This window comes from Lepus europaeus, chromosome 12 (assembly GCF_033115175.1).
Source record: "Lepus europaeus isolate LE1 chromosome 12, mLepTim1.pri, whole genome shotgun sequence".
In the NCBI taxonomy this organism is placed as follows: Eukaryota; Metazoa; Chordata; class Mammalia; order Lagomorpha; family Leporidae; genus Lepus; species Lepus europaeus.
This window is the reverse complement of record NC_084838.1, coordinates 1,757,366-1,773,847: the sequence shown is the minus strand read 5'-3', so window position 1 is coordinate 1,773,847 and position 16,482 is coordinate 1,757,366. Positions and strand designations below refer to the sequence as shown.

The following is a 16,482-nucleotide window of genomic DNA, read 5'->3' as shown; positions in this document are numbered from 1 at the left end:
AACACACCTGGGCGGGCAGGCGGGCGGGCGGGCAGCAGCGCGGCCGAGGGCTGAGCGCGCAGTCCGGTTGAGGCTGGGGGTCTTAAGGGGATGGGTCCGGCCCCCCCACCTCTGCTCCTCCTGGAACAAAGGGCTTCTGGGCTGTAAATACGACAACTTCCTCGCTGAGTTTCCCCTGAAGGTACCAGACAGGGGAAGCCAGGCTGGCGTGGCCCCGGTTAGAGGAAGGGTGGTTATCCTGGAAGGGGCAGGCAGGATGCGAAGGCTGGGCTGCCCTGAAACGTTATGGGGTGACTTTGCGATGCACAGGCTGGACCCAGACGTCTCCTTAGGCCTTTGTCACACACACAAGCTCCTATCTGACTTCCTGCCGTGCCCACGCCCCCACCCGAGTCCCCAACACTTCCCCTGCGCTCCATCCCTCAAGCGCAGGCTGACTGCTCCTGGGACCCCTGACCTCACACTCCCGTGACCCCTGACCTCACACTCCCGTGACCCCTGACCTCACACTCCCGTGCCAGCTCACAGGTCACCGTGGCCTCCAGAGGTCGTCGTCCCCCCGCCCCAGGTTTCAGGGTGCCACATTTGGAAAATCAAAATAAAATAAAAATAAAACCCGCCCAGGTAAGTCAGCATTTCAGATAAACAAATGAGAAAAAAGAAGGCAGGACTCAACTATCCCAAATGCCGCATGGCGCACAGGGAGATGTTCTGCTGTCCCAGAACAGGGCCCTCTGCGCTTTGGCTCCCCCATCCCTGGGGTCTCTCCCAGGGGACTCCCGTGTGGGCGGAGCTTCTCTGAGGCCCCGCCCCACACAGGTGCAAACCAGCCCGGCTGTGGATCCAGATGGGTGGGATAGGTTCTGGGCCTCGAAAGAAAGAAAGCACAGGTGAGGCCGGTGCCGCGGCTCAACAGGCTAATCCTCCGCCTGCGGCGCCGGCACCCCGGGTTCTAGTCCCGGTCGGGGCGCCGGATTCTGTCCCGGTTGCCCCTCTTCCAGGCCAGCTCTCTGCTATGGCCCGGGAAGGCAGTGGAGGATGGCCCGAGTCCCTGGGCCCTGCACCCCATGGGAGACCAGGAGAAGCACCTGGCTCCTGGCTTCGGATCAGCACGGTGCGCCGGCCGCGGCGGCCATTGAAGGGTGAACCAACGGCAAAAAAGGAAGACCTTTCTCTCTGTCCCTCTCACTGTCCACTCTGCCTGTCAAAAATAAAGCAAGCACAGGTGAACGGCAAGGCAGCAAGGCTCAGCGGGGCCGGGCACGGTCGGAGCGGACGGACAGCTGTCCGGAGCCAGCAGCTCCATCCGGGTCTCCCACGCACCTGGGGCACCTGCGGCTCCCCCAGGCCACAGCAGGGAGCTGGACCGGAAGTGGGGCGGACACGGGCGCCGGCCCCACGCGTGGGCTGATTTCCGACTTCCTAACAGGTGCTGTGGGCGCCGACGCTGCGAGAATTGTGGTGACGTCACCAAACCGCACACACTCATTTTCTAATTATAGAAGCGCTGGTAATGGCGCCGCACGGCTCGGGGTACCCCGGGCAGCGGGCACCCGAGGCCCAGGCCGGCTCCGCACTGCACTGAGCGGACAGGGGCACCCGAGGCCCAGGCCGGCTCCGCACTGCACTGAGCGGACAGGGGCACCCGAGGCCCAGGCCGGCTCCGCACTGCACTGACCGGACAGGGGCACCCGAGGCCCAGGCCGGCTCCGCACTGCACTGAGCGGACAGGGGCACCCGAGGCCCAGGCCGGCTCCCCGCTGCGCGGACAGGGGCACCCGAGGCCCAGGCCGGCTCCGCACTGCACTGAGCGGACAGGGGCACCCGAGGCCCAGGCCGGCTCCCCGCTGCGCGGACAGGGGCACCCGAGACCCAGGCCGGCTCTGCGCTGGGCGGGGCGGACAGCGGCACCCGAGGCCCAGGCCGGCTCCGCACTGCGCGGGGCGGACAGGGGCACCCGAGGCCCAGGCCGGCTCTGCGCTGGGCGGGGCGGACAGGGGCACCCGAGGCCCAGGCCGGCTCCGCACTGCGCGGGGCGGACAGCGGCACCCGAGGCCCAGGCCGGCTCTGCGCTGGGCGGGGCGGACAGGGGCACCCGAGGCCCAGGCCGGCTCCCCGCTGCACTGAGCGGACAGGGGCACCCGAGGCCCAGGCCGGCTCCCCGCTGCACTGAGCGGACAGCGGCACCCGAGGCCCAGGCCGGCTCCCCGCTGGGCGGACAAGGGCACCCGAGGCCCAGGCCGGCTCCCCGCTGGGCGGACAGGGGCACCCGAGGCCCAGGCCGGCTCCGCACTGCGCAGGGCGGACAGCGGCACCCGAGGCCCAGGCCGGCTCCCCGCTGGGCGGACAAGGGCACCCGAGGCCCAGGCCGGCTCCCCGCTGGGCGGACAGGGGCACCCAAGGCCCAGGCCGGCTCCCCGCTGGGCGGACAGGGGCACCCGAGGCCCAGGCCGGCTCCCCGCTGCGCGGACAGGGGCACCCGAGGCCCAGGCCGGCTCCGCACTGCACTGGGCGGACAGGGGCACCAGAGGCCCAGGCCGGCTCCCCGCTGCGCGGGGCGGACAGGGGCACCCGAGGCCCAGGCCGGCTCCCCGCTGGGCGGACAGGGGCACCCAAGGCCCAGGCCGGCTCCGCACTGCACTGACCGGACAGGGGCACCCGAGGCCCAGGCCGGCTCCCCGCTGGGCGGGGCGGACAGGGGCACCCGAGCCCAGGCCGGCTCCCCGCTGCGCGGACAGGGGCACCCGAGGCCCAGGCCGGCTCCCCGCTGGGCGGACAGGGGCACCCGAGGCCCAGGCCGGCTCCGCGCTGCGCGGACAGGGGCACCCGAGACCCAGGCCGGCTCCCCGCTGCACTGAGCGGACAGGGGCACCCGAGGCCCAGGCCGGCTCCCCGCTGGGCGGACAGGGGCACCCGAGGCCCAGGCCGGCTCCCCGCTGTGCAGGGCGGACAGGGGCACCCGAGGCCCAGGCCGGCTCCCCGCTGCGCGGACAGGGGCACCCGAGGCCCAGGCCGGCTCCCCGCTGGGCGGACAGGGGCACCCGAGGCCCAGGCCGGCTCCCCGCTGCACTGAGCGGACAGGGGCACCCGAGGCCCAGGCCGGCTCCCCGCTGGGCGGACAGGGGCACCCGAGGCCCAGGCCGGCTCCCCGCTGCACTGAGCGGACAGGGGCACCCGAGGCCCAGGCCGGCTCCCCGCTGCACTGAGCGGACAGGGGCACCCGAGGCCCAGGCCGGCTCCCCGCTGTGCAGGGCGGACAGGGGCACCCGAGGCCCAGGCCGGCTCCCCGCTGCACTGAGCGGACAGGGGCACCCGAGGCCCAGGCCGGCTCCCCGCTGGGCGGGGCGGACAGGGGCACCCGAGGCCCAGGGCCACGCGAGGCCGCCCAGCGCCCCCTTCCGGCCGCCACGCAGCGGTGTTACACCGACAGCGGTCCCCCGGGCCTCTTCCGGCTTCGGCACTTCTCCTCCCCGTCGGGATCTCCGTGGGACCCCGAGTTTACCCTCACACGCCCCTAGGTCGCTGACCGCGACGCCGCTCGCGAGGGCGGCCGTCCTGTTCCCGTCCGGGAGAACAGCTCCGTTCTGCTCCGGGCCGCGCGGAACCAAAAGCGGGGGCCCTGTTTCCGGTCGGTGGCAGGAAGACGAGCACTGCGCGCAGCCGCAGTGCGCATGCTTGCGGCGCGTGCGGGGGTCTCTTCCGGGGTCGCCTGGGAGCTGCTTCCGGGGCGCACGCGTGTGCCCGCGGCGGGTCCGTCGGGGCTGCGCTGGGCGGGCGCCCCCGAGCGGGAGCCCCCGGGCTGCACGGCGGGGCGGCCGCTGCGGGTCTCGGCCGGCGAGGGCGGCGCCGTGATGGCGAAGGCGCAGGTCCCGGCTCGCGCGCGGAGGAGCAGGAAGAGAAGACGGCGCGGGGCCGCGCGGGCTGTGCCGGTGCGGCCCCCGACGGCCCCGGGAGACTTTTCCCAGAACTGGAAGGCGCTGCAGGAGGTGAGGCGGGGGGGCCCGCGCGGGCAGGGGTGAGGCCGGGCGGGGGCGGCGCGGGTGCTGCCAAGGCAGGGGTGAGGCTCAGCAGTGCGCAGGTGCTATGGAGGCAGGGGTGAGGCTCAGCGGGGGGTGGTGTGCAGGTGCTGCCGAGGCAGGGGTGAGGCTCAGCAGTGCACGGGCGCTGTGGAGGCAGGGGTGAGGCCGGGCGGGGGCAGCGCGGGTGCTGCGGAGGCAGGGGTGAGGCTCAGCGGGGGGTGGTGTGCAGGTGCTGCGGAGGCAGGGGTGAGGCTTGGCGGGGGCGGCGCGGGTGCTGTGCAGGCAGGGGTGAGGCCGGGCGGGGGCGGCGCGGGTGCTGCGGAGGCAGGGGTGAGGCCGGGCGGGGGCGGTGCGGGTGCTGTGGAGGCAGGGGTGAGGCCGGGCAGTGCGCAGGTGCTGTGGAGGCAGGGGTGAGGCCGGGCGGGGGCAGTGCACGGGTGCTGTGGAGGCAGGGGTGAGGCCGGGCGGGGGCGGCGCGGGTGCTGAGGAGGCAGGGGTGAGGCCGGCAGTGCGCGGGTGCTGCCGAGGCAGGGGTGAGGCTCGGCAGTGCGCGGGTGCTGCCGAGGCAGGGGTGAGGCCGGGCAGTGCGCAGGTGCTGAGGAGGCAGGGGTGAGGCTCGGCGGGGGGCAGTGCGCAGGTGCTGCCGAGGCAGGGTGAGGTTGGCTGCCGCGGGGCTCGGGGTCCTGCAGAGTCACTTGTGCTGGAGGGGCAGCGAGCGATGGCCGCCCAGAGCAGCCGCCGGCCGGAGCCTGTGACGCCCTGCGTGGGCCCTCCCCCAGGAGGGAGCCCGGGGAGCCTGAGCGCGGCGAGCCCTCCGATGCTCCGGCGGGAACCCCGGCCTCACCCCTGCAGCGGGGTGCCCGTCCTAACCAGGTCGAGCCGCGAGGCTGGCCGTGCCCCGAGCCCCCGGGCGGTCGTGGCCGAGAACCCCAGGCGGTGCCCGTGCCCCCAGGGAGGGCTCCTGCAGCCCCCGGTGGCCCCCGGTTTCTCTCCGACGTTGGCCTTGGCCTCGGCAGAAAGACGGCTGGTGGGTGTGAGGGGCACGGTTCTGAGTGGAGCGTGGGCGTCCGCGCGCACCGCCGGCTGTGGGTCCCGGTGTGGTGCCGGAGGGACCCTGGTTCTCCTGGGGCCTCGGTGCTGTCCTGGCTCCAGGCACCCCGGGCCTCGGGCCAGGTCCCCCTCGGGCCTGGTGCGCTGTGGTCAGGCAACGCCGGGGGCGGGGCCGAGCCCCTGCCCAGGGCCCAGGGCGGCCTTTTCCACGCCCTGCGGAGACCACGAGGGCGCAGGCGTGGTCACGTGTCGTCTGTGGACTCGGGCGTGCCTGGTGTCCAACGTGAAATGTGTCGCCCATCAGATGCTGAGACGGAAACCGCAGGCCCCGGAGGAGCCTCTCCCTGCCCCTCGAGTGCCGCCGTCCGGGAGGCAGCCTGAGGCTGACCCCGCCCCCGGTCCTGCAGGGCCCCCCACCGCGGCACAGCGCCCTGCCGGCGGCGTCAAGAGGACAGATGGTGACCTTTGTCCAAGACGCAAGAAGCAGAAAGCTAAGGAAGCCGCCCCGGCCCCGCCCACGGAGTGAGTACACGTGCGGCTCTGCCCGGTTATGGCTGGGGACGCGGGCACAGAGGCCAGAGGCAGCCTCCGCTGCACCTGCGCCGTGGTGCACAGCGCCCCTGTACGGCGCCCAGCCGCAGGGCGGCGTCTCCACGGCGCGCCTGGCGGCTCCCTGCCCGGTTGTTCCCACCAGCGGCAGGTGGAGCAGAGCTCGGCTCTCCGTGGGCGCGGGCAGCGTTTTGGTGGGAAACCTGTTCCGGCTTTCCCCAGCGGGGCGGTGGGGCAGGCTCCTGACGGCCTGCTGTGGCGGGAGGTGGTGAGAGGCGGCATGCCGGCCCGGTGCCTGGTGACTGTAGTTCTGTGGTGGCCACTCGGGAGACAGGAGCGCTCGGCGAGGGGCTCCTTCCCTGCGCCGGGGACAGCTTTCCTGGGAAGCCCGGGAGTCGGCGTCGCCGGCACAAGCTTTGTACGTGCCGGAGGACGCGGGCATCCGCTGGGTGTCGTGGGAGCCTGTTGTGGGCTCTGTCCCTGTCGCTGGTCGTACGCGGTTCCCAGGGCTGAAGGAGCCACGGAACCGGGGTCTCCTGGGACCCCCCGACCCGCCCGGCCCGGGGTCAGCCTGCTGTCGTGTGCCTGCAGGGAGGACATCTGGTTTGACGACGTCGACCCAGAGGACATCGAGGCCGCCGTGGGCCCGGAGGCAGCCAGGATAGCCAGAGCGCGGCTGGGGCGGAAGCGGAGCGGCGTCACCCTGGTGAAGGAGCAGGCCTTCGGCGGGTATGCGGGCTCGCGGCCGGCGGCCGGGTCCCAGGGCTCCCGGCGTGGGCTGACCCGGGGCCCTGGGTTCCCTCTGCAGCCTGACGAGAGCCTTGGCCATGGATTGTGAGATGGTGGGAGTGGGCCCCGAGGGGAAGGAGAGCATCGTCGCCCGCGTGTCCATCGTGAACCAGTACGGCAAGTGCGTCTACGACAAGTTCGTCAAGCCCACCGAGCCCGTGACCGACTACAGGACCGCGGTCAGCGGAGTCCGGCCCGAAAACCTGAAGCAGGGTACGGCGCCCGCCGCGCTCCCCTCTCTCCTGGAGCCCTCGCCCTCCGGAGCCCGGGCACCGGTTAGCGCGCCCGCGGCCGGCACGGTGCAGCTCCACAGGCGCGCTGGGTGTCTCGTGTCCATTTGTGTCGGCTTCAGCGCCTCCTGCCCGTCCACCCTGAGACCTCAGGTGGCTTTGTGCTGGGGACCAGGAGGGTTGGGAGGGGCCCGAGTCCTGGGGTCTTGTGGTCCTTGTGAGGCCCCTGGGCAGTCCAGGAAGGTGACAAGCAGTGGAGCCTTACCTGGGGTAGGTTCTGGAAGGTTCTCAGCTGTGGCATTGAGAAAAGGCTGGAGGCTGGGACAAGGAGGTGGCCGTAGGGTGGGGTCCGACCCTGGACGCTGCCACGGCTGAGCCTGGTGTGAGCGGGGAGGCAGCCGGGAGCTCCTCGACTTGAGACCGGGCGAGGGCTCCCCTGTCTCCGCCTCGCCCCACATCCCCCTGTTGCCTCTGCTGTGCCTGAGCACGGCCAACGCTGCGGCCCTGTGCGGCGGCCGGCACCCGGAGCCGTGGCCGACGCTGCGGCCCTGTGCGGCGGCCGGCACCCGGAGCCGTGGCCGACGCTGCGGCCCTGTGCGGCGGCCGGCACGCGGAGCCGTGGCCGACGCTGCGGCCCTGTGCGGCGGCCGGCACGCGGAGCCGTGGCCGACGCTGCGGCCCTGTGCGGCGGCCGGCACGCGGAGCCGTGGCCGACGCTGCGGCCCTGTGCGGCGGCCGGCACCCGGAGCCGTGGCCGACGCTGTGGCCCTGTGCCGTGGCCGGCACCCGGAGCCGTGGCCGCCAGCAGCTCTGTCTTGTAGCGGGGAGGCTTGTTCTGGGTCAGGCCAGAGGCAGGCCGAGGTGCGTGGTGGGAGAGGGTGGCTGGGGGTCTGGGCCTGGGCCAGCGGTCGCCCACCCTGTGGCGGGAGCCAGGCTTGCTTTGTTTCCGTCTGGGAGGCGTGACCGCGAGCCCTGGCTTTGGCTTTGCGTCACCGGGTGGGGCCGTCGCGGCTCACGGGGAGGCCTCCGCCCGTGTGGGGGCGTCTCTCTTGATTCTCAGGAGCGGAGCTGGAAGCCGTCCAGAAGGAGGTGGCCGGAATCCTGCAGGGCAGGATCCTCGTCGGGCACGCGCTGCACAACGACCTAAAGGTGCCGCCGTCCTGGAGGTGGCCCTGCGACCCTCGCCCCTCGCTGCGTCGCAGCAGCCACGTGAGGCCCCCACCTGAGGGCTGCGGTGGGCTGCCGCTGTCCCCTGCTGGGCACCTGGGCCGTGACCGGGCCCCACACGCGACCCCTCGGTGCTGGCAGCTGCCCTCGGGGCTCCAGTCCGACCTGTGTCCAGTGCACTGCCGCCCGTCTTCCCAGAGGCGGCGCAGATGTAGGCCACGCCCTGTGAGAGGGACTGGGTGCCCTGTGAGATGCGATTTGAAGAGGGTCCCACGGCTACAAACCAGGAACGAGATCCGTCGTCGTTAACGTTCTAGGTACTGTTTCTTGATCACCCGAAAAAGAAGATCCGAGACACCCAGAAGTACAGGCCGTTCAGGAGGGAAGTGAAGGTACTGGCGGCGTGGCCTGCAGCGACCGCTGGCTCCGGGCCCTGGGGCAGGCTCGCGGGCTAAAGCGCTCGTTTGTGGCTTTCCCTTTAACTAAAAAGACTTGAGGGGAGGGCGGGGCATGTGTTGGGGGGGGGCAGGGCCCCCACGGGAGGGTGGAAGGCCAGCTCTGGCCCCTCCTTACTCCTGGGGAGGTGTCGCAGCCCGGGTGGCACTGTGCTGCCGTGGAGGGCACAGGGGTCGTTGGGTGAGGTGCCCCTGCCTGGGCAGAGCAGACGGCCGGGGCTGATGGCTGTGCTGTCCCCCGCCTGGACAGAGCAGACGGCCAGGGCTCAGGGCCACACTGTCCCCCGTCTGGACAGAGGCTGTGGGCTCAGGGCCGCGCTGTCCCCCGCCCGGGCAGAGGCTGGGGGCTCAGGGCCACACTGTCCCCCGCCCGGGCAGAGGCTGTGGGCTCAGGGCTGCACTGTCCCCACCCCGGGCAGAGGCTGGGGGCTCAGGGCCGCGCTGTCCCCCGCCTGGGTAGAGGCTGGGGGCTCAGGGCCACACTGTCCCCCCCGGGCAGAGGCTGTGGGCTCAGGGCCGTGCTGTGTCCCCCCCCGGGCAGAGGCTGTGGGCTCAGGGCCACACTGTCCCCCGTCTGGACAGAGGCTGGGGGCTCAGGGCCGCGCTGTCCCCCGCCTGGACAGAGGCTGGGGGGCTCAGGGCCACACTGTCCCCCCCTGGGCAGAGGCTGTGGGCTCAGGGCCGTGCTGTCCCCCCCCCCGGGCAGAGGCTGTGGGCTCAGGGCCACACGTCCCCCGCCCGGGCAGAGGCTGGGGGCTCAGGGCTGCGCTGTCCCCCGCCCGGGCAGAGGCTGGGGGCTCAGGGCCACGCTGTCCTGAGGCTGGGGGCTGAGGGCCACACTGTCCCCCCTGGGCAGAGCGGCCGGCCGTCACTGAAGCTGCTGTCGGAGAGGATCCTGGGGCTCAGGGTGCAGCAGGCGGAGCACTGTTCGGTAAGAGCCCTCGGCACGCGGGCGTCCTGACCTCGTGATCCAGGCGTGCGTCCTGCCCGCAGACACGGGGGAGGGGGTCCACGCAGCCCCTGCTCTGGAAGCCATGGCCCCCCCAGAGGCGGGCGCGGAGCGGACTGGAAGACGTTGCCTGATCTGTGTACGTTTAAGGATTAGCGCAGCCGAGGGGCGGCAGCTGGAGTTCCATGGAGCAGAGCCCCGTCTGCCTCGGCACCCAGGGCTGTGGCCTGGCCGGCTAGTGCAGCGCCCAGCTCGCTGTCGGCCTTGACCCTGGCACCCAGCCGCGGGCTCCGAGGCTCCTCCGAGTCAGCGGCTCTGTGCGCCAGCCTCTCGTCGGGGCCCCCTGCTCAGTGCTGCTGGGTCTCCCGGCGTGTGCACCCCACCAGCTGCGTGTCCCTAGCTGGGGTGGTGGGAGGGGCGCGGGGGCCCTGTCTAACCCGTGGGCCAGCTGGGACAGCCGGCGCTCTCCGTGGCCTGCAGATCCAGGACGCCCAGGTGGCCATGCGGCTCTACGTCATGGTGAAGAAGGAGTGGGAGAGACCAGCGCCCCCTGGGGCCGCTCGGAAGAACTGCAGCCGGGACGCCTAGCACCGCTGCCGGGCCCGCGGGCCCAGAGCGCCCTCCCCCAGGCTCAGCCAGAACAGGCGTGGGGACGGGCACGGCCCCCGTGGCCCCTGTGCTGCCCTGGTCTGTGCTGGGCTCAGCCTTGCTCTGAGAGGCCCCGTTTCCTCTGTTGCCACAGGTGATGGACTTGGGGGACCCAGGCTGGGGGGTCAGCAGTCAGCAGCTGCAGGGGGTGGGCTTGGCTGTGGCCACTGGATTTGAGAGAGACCGAGGGAGTGACCCTTCCTGTCCCGTTAACCACAGCTGGCCGTGGCTGCCAGCACCCCGCACGGTGGGCGTGGGGCCCTGGAGGCCTGTGCAGGGTGACCAGTTAACTCCGGGAGGCCGGGGCATCTCCTTGTCGGAGACCTGTGCTGGCTGTGGCCTCACATGGGCGGGTCTGCAGCTTCCCCACTGGCCCAGGTGTGGGGGTCTCTGTGGGCAGTGGTCAGGAGTGGGTGGTTTTACGGACATGTGAATAAAGCCATGGCCATGGCGCCCCCCGAGGGTGTAGCACTGCACGTGTCCACTCGAAGTGGGGCTGCTGGAGGCGCCCCTCCCTCCCCTCATGCAGAAGGTTCTGGAAGGGCCCCGTGTCTGGACGGCTGCCCCTGGCTGGCACCAGCAGCGGGCCTGGGGCCTTTATTGGTCAGTGGCGAGTGATCACAGGCTCCTTCCCCCACCCCGAGGAAAGACCACCTCGCCAGCGGCCCCAGCAGGGGGCGGGCAGGCCCCTCAGGGCTGGGGCAGGGGGCCTGTGAGGAGGCCGGAGGCCTGCGGGAGGTGGGGGCGCTCCTGCTTCTGGGGGCTGGGGAGCTCGGCCGCCTCCAGCCTGCTGAGCACCGTGTCTGCGTAGGAAACCAGCTCCTGGAAGGAGAGGCGTCCGTGTGGGCGGGGCGGGGTCCGTGTGGACAGGCTGGGCGGGGTGGGGTCTGTGTGGGCGGGGCGGGGTCTGTGTGGGCAGGGTGGGTGTCCGTGTGGGCGGGGCACTCTCCCTGGAAAGCTCTGAGGGTCCCCACCCCGCTCTAGGGTTAGCGTTTGGCCCGGTCGTGGGGATGGAGTGGGCAGGCAGGAGAACCACAGAACTGTGTGGAGGACAGGTCACTTCCACGCCAGCCGCCTGGCCTGGGGGCTCCGTCCTGGCCGAGGCCCTGCTGTCACTCACCAGGCTGGAGGAGAAGCGGCCCCGGATCTCCTGCACCAGGGCCCCGATGCCGTTGGAGGTCAGCTCAGGCAGGATCTCCCCTGGGGGCAGAGCGGGTCCTGAGGGCGTCCGCACTCTGCACCCCTCACCTAGGGCCCTCGGGGCGGGGAGCCGCGGGGGGTGGGGGGCGGGGCTCACGGTAGCGGGCCAGGTGCGCCAGCAGCATGCACAGGTTCTCCACCACCTCGGGGTCGTCCCTGTGCCGCTGGTACAGGTCCCTGAGCAGCGTGAGCCCGCTGCCGTGGTCCTCCAGCACCGCCACCCGGAAGGCCGCCAGCTCTGGGGGGGAGGGGAGGGGCGTGAGCCCTGGGCCGGCGCCTGTGCGCAGTGCTCCTGGGGAGTGGGGGGGCAGTGGAGCCAGTCCAGGGAGTCGGGGTGACTAGGATGGCACGCCGCAGGCCCGGGCAGAGCCGACTCGCATCCTGCTGACCCAGTCCTGCCGGGCGCTCGCTGCCGACCTCCGACTTGGAGGGCCCAGCGTCCAGGACGTTCCCCGAGTGGGAAGGCCTTCCCGCAGCTGAGTAGCCCCAGGCCCGGCCAGCCTGCCCGCCGGGGACCACCTCACCATGGGACCCCAGAGCTGAGCCCGCGGTGCGTGGAGGGCAGGCAGCACCAGGAAGGCCCTCGGAGCCGCGCGGCCCCTGCTCCGTAGCACAGAGGCTCCGACCACGGCGGGGGGCGGCGTTCGGTCCCCTCTACCTGGGACACCTGCACCCCGTATGCGAGTGCCTGCTGGGAGTCCTGGCCTCCTGGGTCCCTGCCACCCACACGGGGGCCCTGGGTGAGTTGTGGGCTCCTGGCTCTGGCCTGGCCCGGCCCTGGCTGCTGCAGGCGTTGGTGAGTGAGCCAGTGGGTGGGAGAGCTCGCATGCTGCCTTTAAGGACCATCAGCCGCAGACCCCGACCTGGTTTGTCCCTGCTGGCAGCCGTGGCCAGCACCAGCCTCGTGGTCTCTGCCCCGGGGACTGCTGTGCCCCATGTGTGCCTGGCCCACGGCTGCTGTGCGGTGGGACCAGGAGCGGCCGACATCAGACCAGAAAGCAGGCTTGGCTGCCGCTGTGATACCGGCACTGCACGCCCGGGTGCCGCTGAGGCCCGGCCGCTCTTGTCCAGCCCGGCTCCCTGCTGGGGCCCCTGCGCCCGTGGGAGACCGGGGTGGGGCTCCTGGCTCGGCCTGGCCCAGCTCTGGCTGTCACAGATCTCCGTCTCCCCTATCACTCTGCCTTTCAAATAAATCTTTAAATTTTTTGCGTGTGTGATGTTTGGGCTCACTGTGGCAGCCGGCGGGTGTTGGATGGCGTGTGCCAGCCCCACGGCCCCAGGCTCACCTGACACCTTGGCGAGGCTGGCCATCCCCCGACAGGCGTTGTTGACTAGCAGGACCCTGTCCTGGCTCAGCCGGATGCTCCGCAGGCACAGTGCCACCACCTCTTCAAACTGCTGCTCCTGTATGCAGCCTGCGGAGGGCAGAGCCGTGCCGTGTGCCCCGGTGCCCCGCCCCTGCAGCCCCGGGCCCACTGCTTACCCAGCAACGAGAGCAGCCAGAAGACCCCACAGCCGGCCTCAGCCATTTCCACGTCCACGGGGTAGGCGGTCAGCACCTGGACAACCAGGCCTGGGATCTTCTCCAGGGGGGCCTTGTTCACGATGGCGGCTGGAGCCGGACAGGGACGGGCACCTGGGCTTGGGGGAGGGCCTGCTGCACGTGCACCCCTGCCCCCACGTCTGCCGCCTCCCCCCTCCCAGCAGGAGCTGGGGCTTCCCGCACCCCCACATCCACATCCAGAGAGAGGGGCTGCCCGGGCCGGGCGGGGGTCTCACACGGTGCTGGCCGTCGCCTCCAGCCTCAGTCCCTGGGCACCGCAGTGCCAAGGTGGGGCCCGGAGGCCCTGTGCAAGTCAGAATCGGGGCGTCCAGCACCACAGCTGACCTCGCACTGGGGCCTGGTGGGGACAGCCAGGGCGGGGCCTGCCCTGCGGGGACTCGCACAGCCCCCCCTCTGGCACGGCGGCTGCCCTCTCTCCCACGGCCTTCTGCACTCTGTACGGGGAGGCCCAGGCCCTCACCGTCCACCAGCAGGGCCCACAGCAGGCCCAGGCTGGCGATGCAGAGGTCCCTGTTGCCGGGGAAGCGGGTCAGCTGCTCAGCAACGTGCTCCAAGATGTGCTCAAACAGCCCCGCCTTCTGCAGCTCCTCTGAGGTCGACGCTGTGGACGCCCAGAGTGAGGAGGGCGCCTCCTCCAGGGAGCCTTCCTGGAACACTGTCCCCCTCTGCTCGCCTTGGGCACCGCAGCTCCATCTGACCTGCATTCCTGGGGCTACCCTGGGCCCGTCCATCTCCTGGGCCACACATCCCGTTCCTAGCCTGGCCCTCCTCGGGGCCACACAACAGCCGGTGCCTCCCACATGCGAGCAGGACCGTGTCCCCAGGAGGGCAGTCCGTCATCCAGGTTGCCCAGTGGTTCAGGTTCCCACCGCGCCCAGTGTCCCCTTTCCCTCCAGAAACGGGTCCTGATGTGTGTGTGACAGGCCCTCCAAGCCGTGGCTGGCCTCCATCACCGCCCCCGCGTCCCCGGGCCCTCTGGAGCCCCAGCTTGTAGGGGAGAGCAGTGCCCCCTTGCCTGGCAGGCTGGGAGGGGAAGGGCGTGGCCTGGGTCCTGGTGACCCGCTCCTGCCCAGCGCTTCCTGGCTGGGGCTCTCATGAGCAGGGGCAAAAAGCATAGAGCCGCTGTGCACACAGCGTGGGGAGACAGAATGGAGCCGCATCGGCACGGAGCTGCAGCCGCTGGGGCCGAGCCCGGCGCCTCCCTCCGGAGCCACGAGCTGGCTGGGCGTGGCCGGCAGGCTCACCCTGGCTACAGACGATGGTGAGCAGGCTGTAGACCATCACCACCAGCTGCTGCTCCCGGTGACTCCGCAGGACGCTCAGCAGGCTGGCGATCGTGCCGCTGTCCCACGGGGCCTCTGCCGACGCGTCCTGTGCCAGCGCTGCACCGGGCACAGGAGGGAGACCAGGGTTAACCCGGAAGCTGGACACCAGGGTAGACAGACAAGGCGCAGGGGGTCCCCCTCCCTGCCTGGGCCCGCACGTCCACTTGGTGGTTGTGGCATGGTGCCGGGGCCCGAGGACCAGGCGGGGACCCTGCCGCTCGCCCCCACCAGCCAGTGCCTTTAGCAGGACTGCCGGCTCTTAACCCCGCTGGTTTAAGGCACTCGCTCTGAACGCACGTGGGGGTGGACCCTCGGTGTCAAGCCAGAGTGGGCACTAAGCACTGTTGGTTTGGAAACCCCAGAGGCTTCAGCCGTAACTATCTAGAGAAGCTGCCGGAACCCAAGCCCCCAGCGCTCAGCTCCCACCACTCCCGCGGGGCCGCGAGCACCGAGCTGGCCCCTGCTGGCCCCTGCTGGCCCCTGCTGGCGCACAGCGCTTCTTTTGAGCTGGGAGCCGGCAGGAGTGGCGGGGCTGTCCAGGGCCATGGAGCAGACAAAGGCCCCGAGTGGGACCCGCGGCCCTCGGCCCTGTCATCCCTGGGTGGGGGCAGGGGTCGGAGGGGCCCAGCAGGGCGCAGCCTCCGGGGCGGGGTGGGCACCGTGGGCCTCGGGCGGCCTCCAGGGTGGGGGTGGGGTGGGCACCGTGGGCCTTGGGGCGACCCCCTCCGGGGCAGGGGTGGGCACCGTGGGCCTCGGGGTGACCCCCTCCAGGGTGGGGAGGGCACCGTGGGCCTCAGGCCTCCTCCAGGGTGGGGTGGGGTGGGCACCGTGGGCCTCGGGGTGGCCTCCAGGGTGGGGGTGGGTACCGTGGGCCTCGGGGCGTCCCCCTCCAGGGCAGGGGTGGGCACCGTGGGCCTCGGGCCTCCTCCAGGGTGGGGTGGGCACCGTGGGCCTTGGGGCGGCCTCCTCCAGTGGGGGCGGGCACCGTGGGCCTCGGGCCTCCTCCGGGGTGGGGTGGGCACCGTGGGCCTGGGGCGACACCCACCCTGGCCCAGGACGCGCAGCAGCAGGGAGCAGCCGCACAGCTGCACGTCCAAGAGCCGCTCGTGCTGCTTCATGGCGGCGATCACCACCTCCACCAGCTCCATGGGCCACGGCACACCTGCGGGCAGACCGGGCCAGGCAAGCAGAGGCTTCTGGGAGTCTCCAGGGCCTCAGCAGCGAAAGGAGGGTGGAGGGGGGCGCTGAGCTGCCTGGTGGTCGGGCTCTGGCTGAGCTCTGCTGGGCCTCCGACAGCTCTGCGAGGTCCGGTTCCCAGCGACAGGTGAGGAACCCCAGGACCCAGGAGGGGGGCCTCTGCTCTGTCCCCAGAGCCTCTGGCTGGGCCTGCCTTGGCGTGGACATGTGTGGGTGCCACACAGCCCTCCAGGCTGGGGGCCACACCCTGGAGCGGGCAGGGGCAGCGGCCAGCCGTGGAGCCCGTCACTGCTGCGTGCCCTCCCGGCTGTGCTCAGGGGAAGAGCGAGGGTCGCGCGTGGCTTGTGGGGGACGCTGAGGACAGGCGTGCTGGCCCCAATTTCCAGAGCTGCCTGAGGCTGGCGTGGCCCTGGATGCTGGAAAGGCCCGGCGCCCAGCAAGGGGCCCCATGTCCCCCGCTCCCTCGGGAGGGAAGAGCCGTGTCTCAGCGACACAAGGAGGGGAGAGGCCGATGGCCGATGGCCAGCATGAGCGTCCCCGGCCTCACTAGAGGGTCATGGCTGGGCCTTCCCTGATCTCTGATGTCAGTCACTGGGGCGGCCACGGGGGATCCTAGTGCACAAATGGATGGGCGGATGGTGGACAGAGGTGGACGCACGGACGATAAAATTGAGGGACGGATGAGGGTGGACGGAGGGGGGGACGGATGAGGGTGGTGGAGGGGGGGGACGGATGAGGGTGGACGGAGGGGGGGACGGATGACAGTGGACGGAGGGATGGAGGGATGACGGTGGACGGAGGGAGGGACGGATGAGGGTAGGGGGGACGGATGACGGTGAACGGAGGGGGGGACGGATGAGGGTGGGGGGGACGGATGACGGTGGTGGAGGGGGGGACGGATGAGGGTGGACGGAGGGGGGGACGGATGACGGTGGACGGAGGGATGGAGGGATGACGGTGGACGGAGGGAGGGACGGATGAGGGTAGGGGGGGACGGATGACGGTGAACGGAGGGGGGGACGGATGAGGGTGGGGGGGACGGATGACGGTGGTGGAGGGGGGGACGGATGAGGGTGGACGGAGGGGGGGACGGATGACGGTGGACGGAGGGATGGAGGGATGACGGTGGACGGAGGGAGGGACGGATGAGGGTGGGGGGGACGGATGACGGTGAACGGAGGGGGGGACGGATGAGGGTGGGGGGGGACGGATGACGGTGGTGGAGGGGGGGACGGATGAGGGTGGACGGGGGGAGGGACAGGTGACGGTGGATGGAGGGGGGGACAGATGAGGGTGGACGGAGGGAGGGACGGATGACGGTGGACGGAGGGGGGGACGGA

The 16,482-nt window shown here is 71.7% G+C and overlaps 2 protein-coding genes across 2 annotated transcripts in view; one reads left to right on the top strand and one right to left on the bottom strand.

The window, feature by feature from the left end:
- Window positions 1-1,513: 1,513 nt before the first annotated feature.
- Window positions 1,514-10,670, top strand: REXO4 (REX4 homolog, 3'-5' exonuclease). The gene is made up of 9 exons (XM_062208401.1): window positions 1,514-1,564; window positions 3,519-3,986; window positions 5,374-5,591; window positions 6,210-6,347; window positions 6,427-6,620; window positions 7,698-7,846; window positions 8,122-8,196; window positions 9,116-9,190; window positions 9,689-10,670. The coding sequence occupies exons 1-9, from the start codon at window positions 1,514-1,516 to the stop codon at window positions 9,794-9,796; spliced, it is 1,476 nt and encodes a 491-aa protein (XP_062064385.1). The 3' UTR covers window positions 9,797-10,670.
- Window positions 10,547-16,482, bottom strand: part of STKLD1 (serine/threonine kinase like domain containing 1) — a 23,930-nt gene continuing 17,994 nt past the window's right edge. The window contains exons 13-20 of the mRNA XM_062208400.1: window positions 14,991-15,107; window positions 13,865-14,002; window positions 13,081-13,221; window positions 12,540-12,668; window positions 12,343-12,471; window positions 11,154-11,294; window positions 10,977-11,056; window positions 10,547-10,678 (exon numbers count right to left, since the gene is read on the bottom strand). Coding sequence (XP_062064384.1) covers window positions 10,547-10,678; window positions 10,977-11,056; window positions 11,154-11,294; window positions 12,343-12,471; window positions 12,540-12,668; window positions 13,081-13,221; window positions 13,865-14,002; window positions 14,991-15,107 — 1,007 coding nt within the window. The remainder of the gene's footprint in view (window positions 10,679-10,976; window positions 11,057-11,153; window positions 11,295-12,342; window positions 12,472-12,539; window positions 12,669-13,080; window positions 13,222-13,864; window positions 14,003-14,990; window positions 15,108-16,482) is intronic.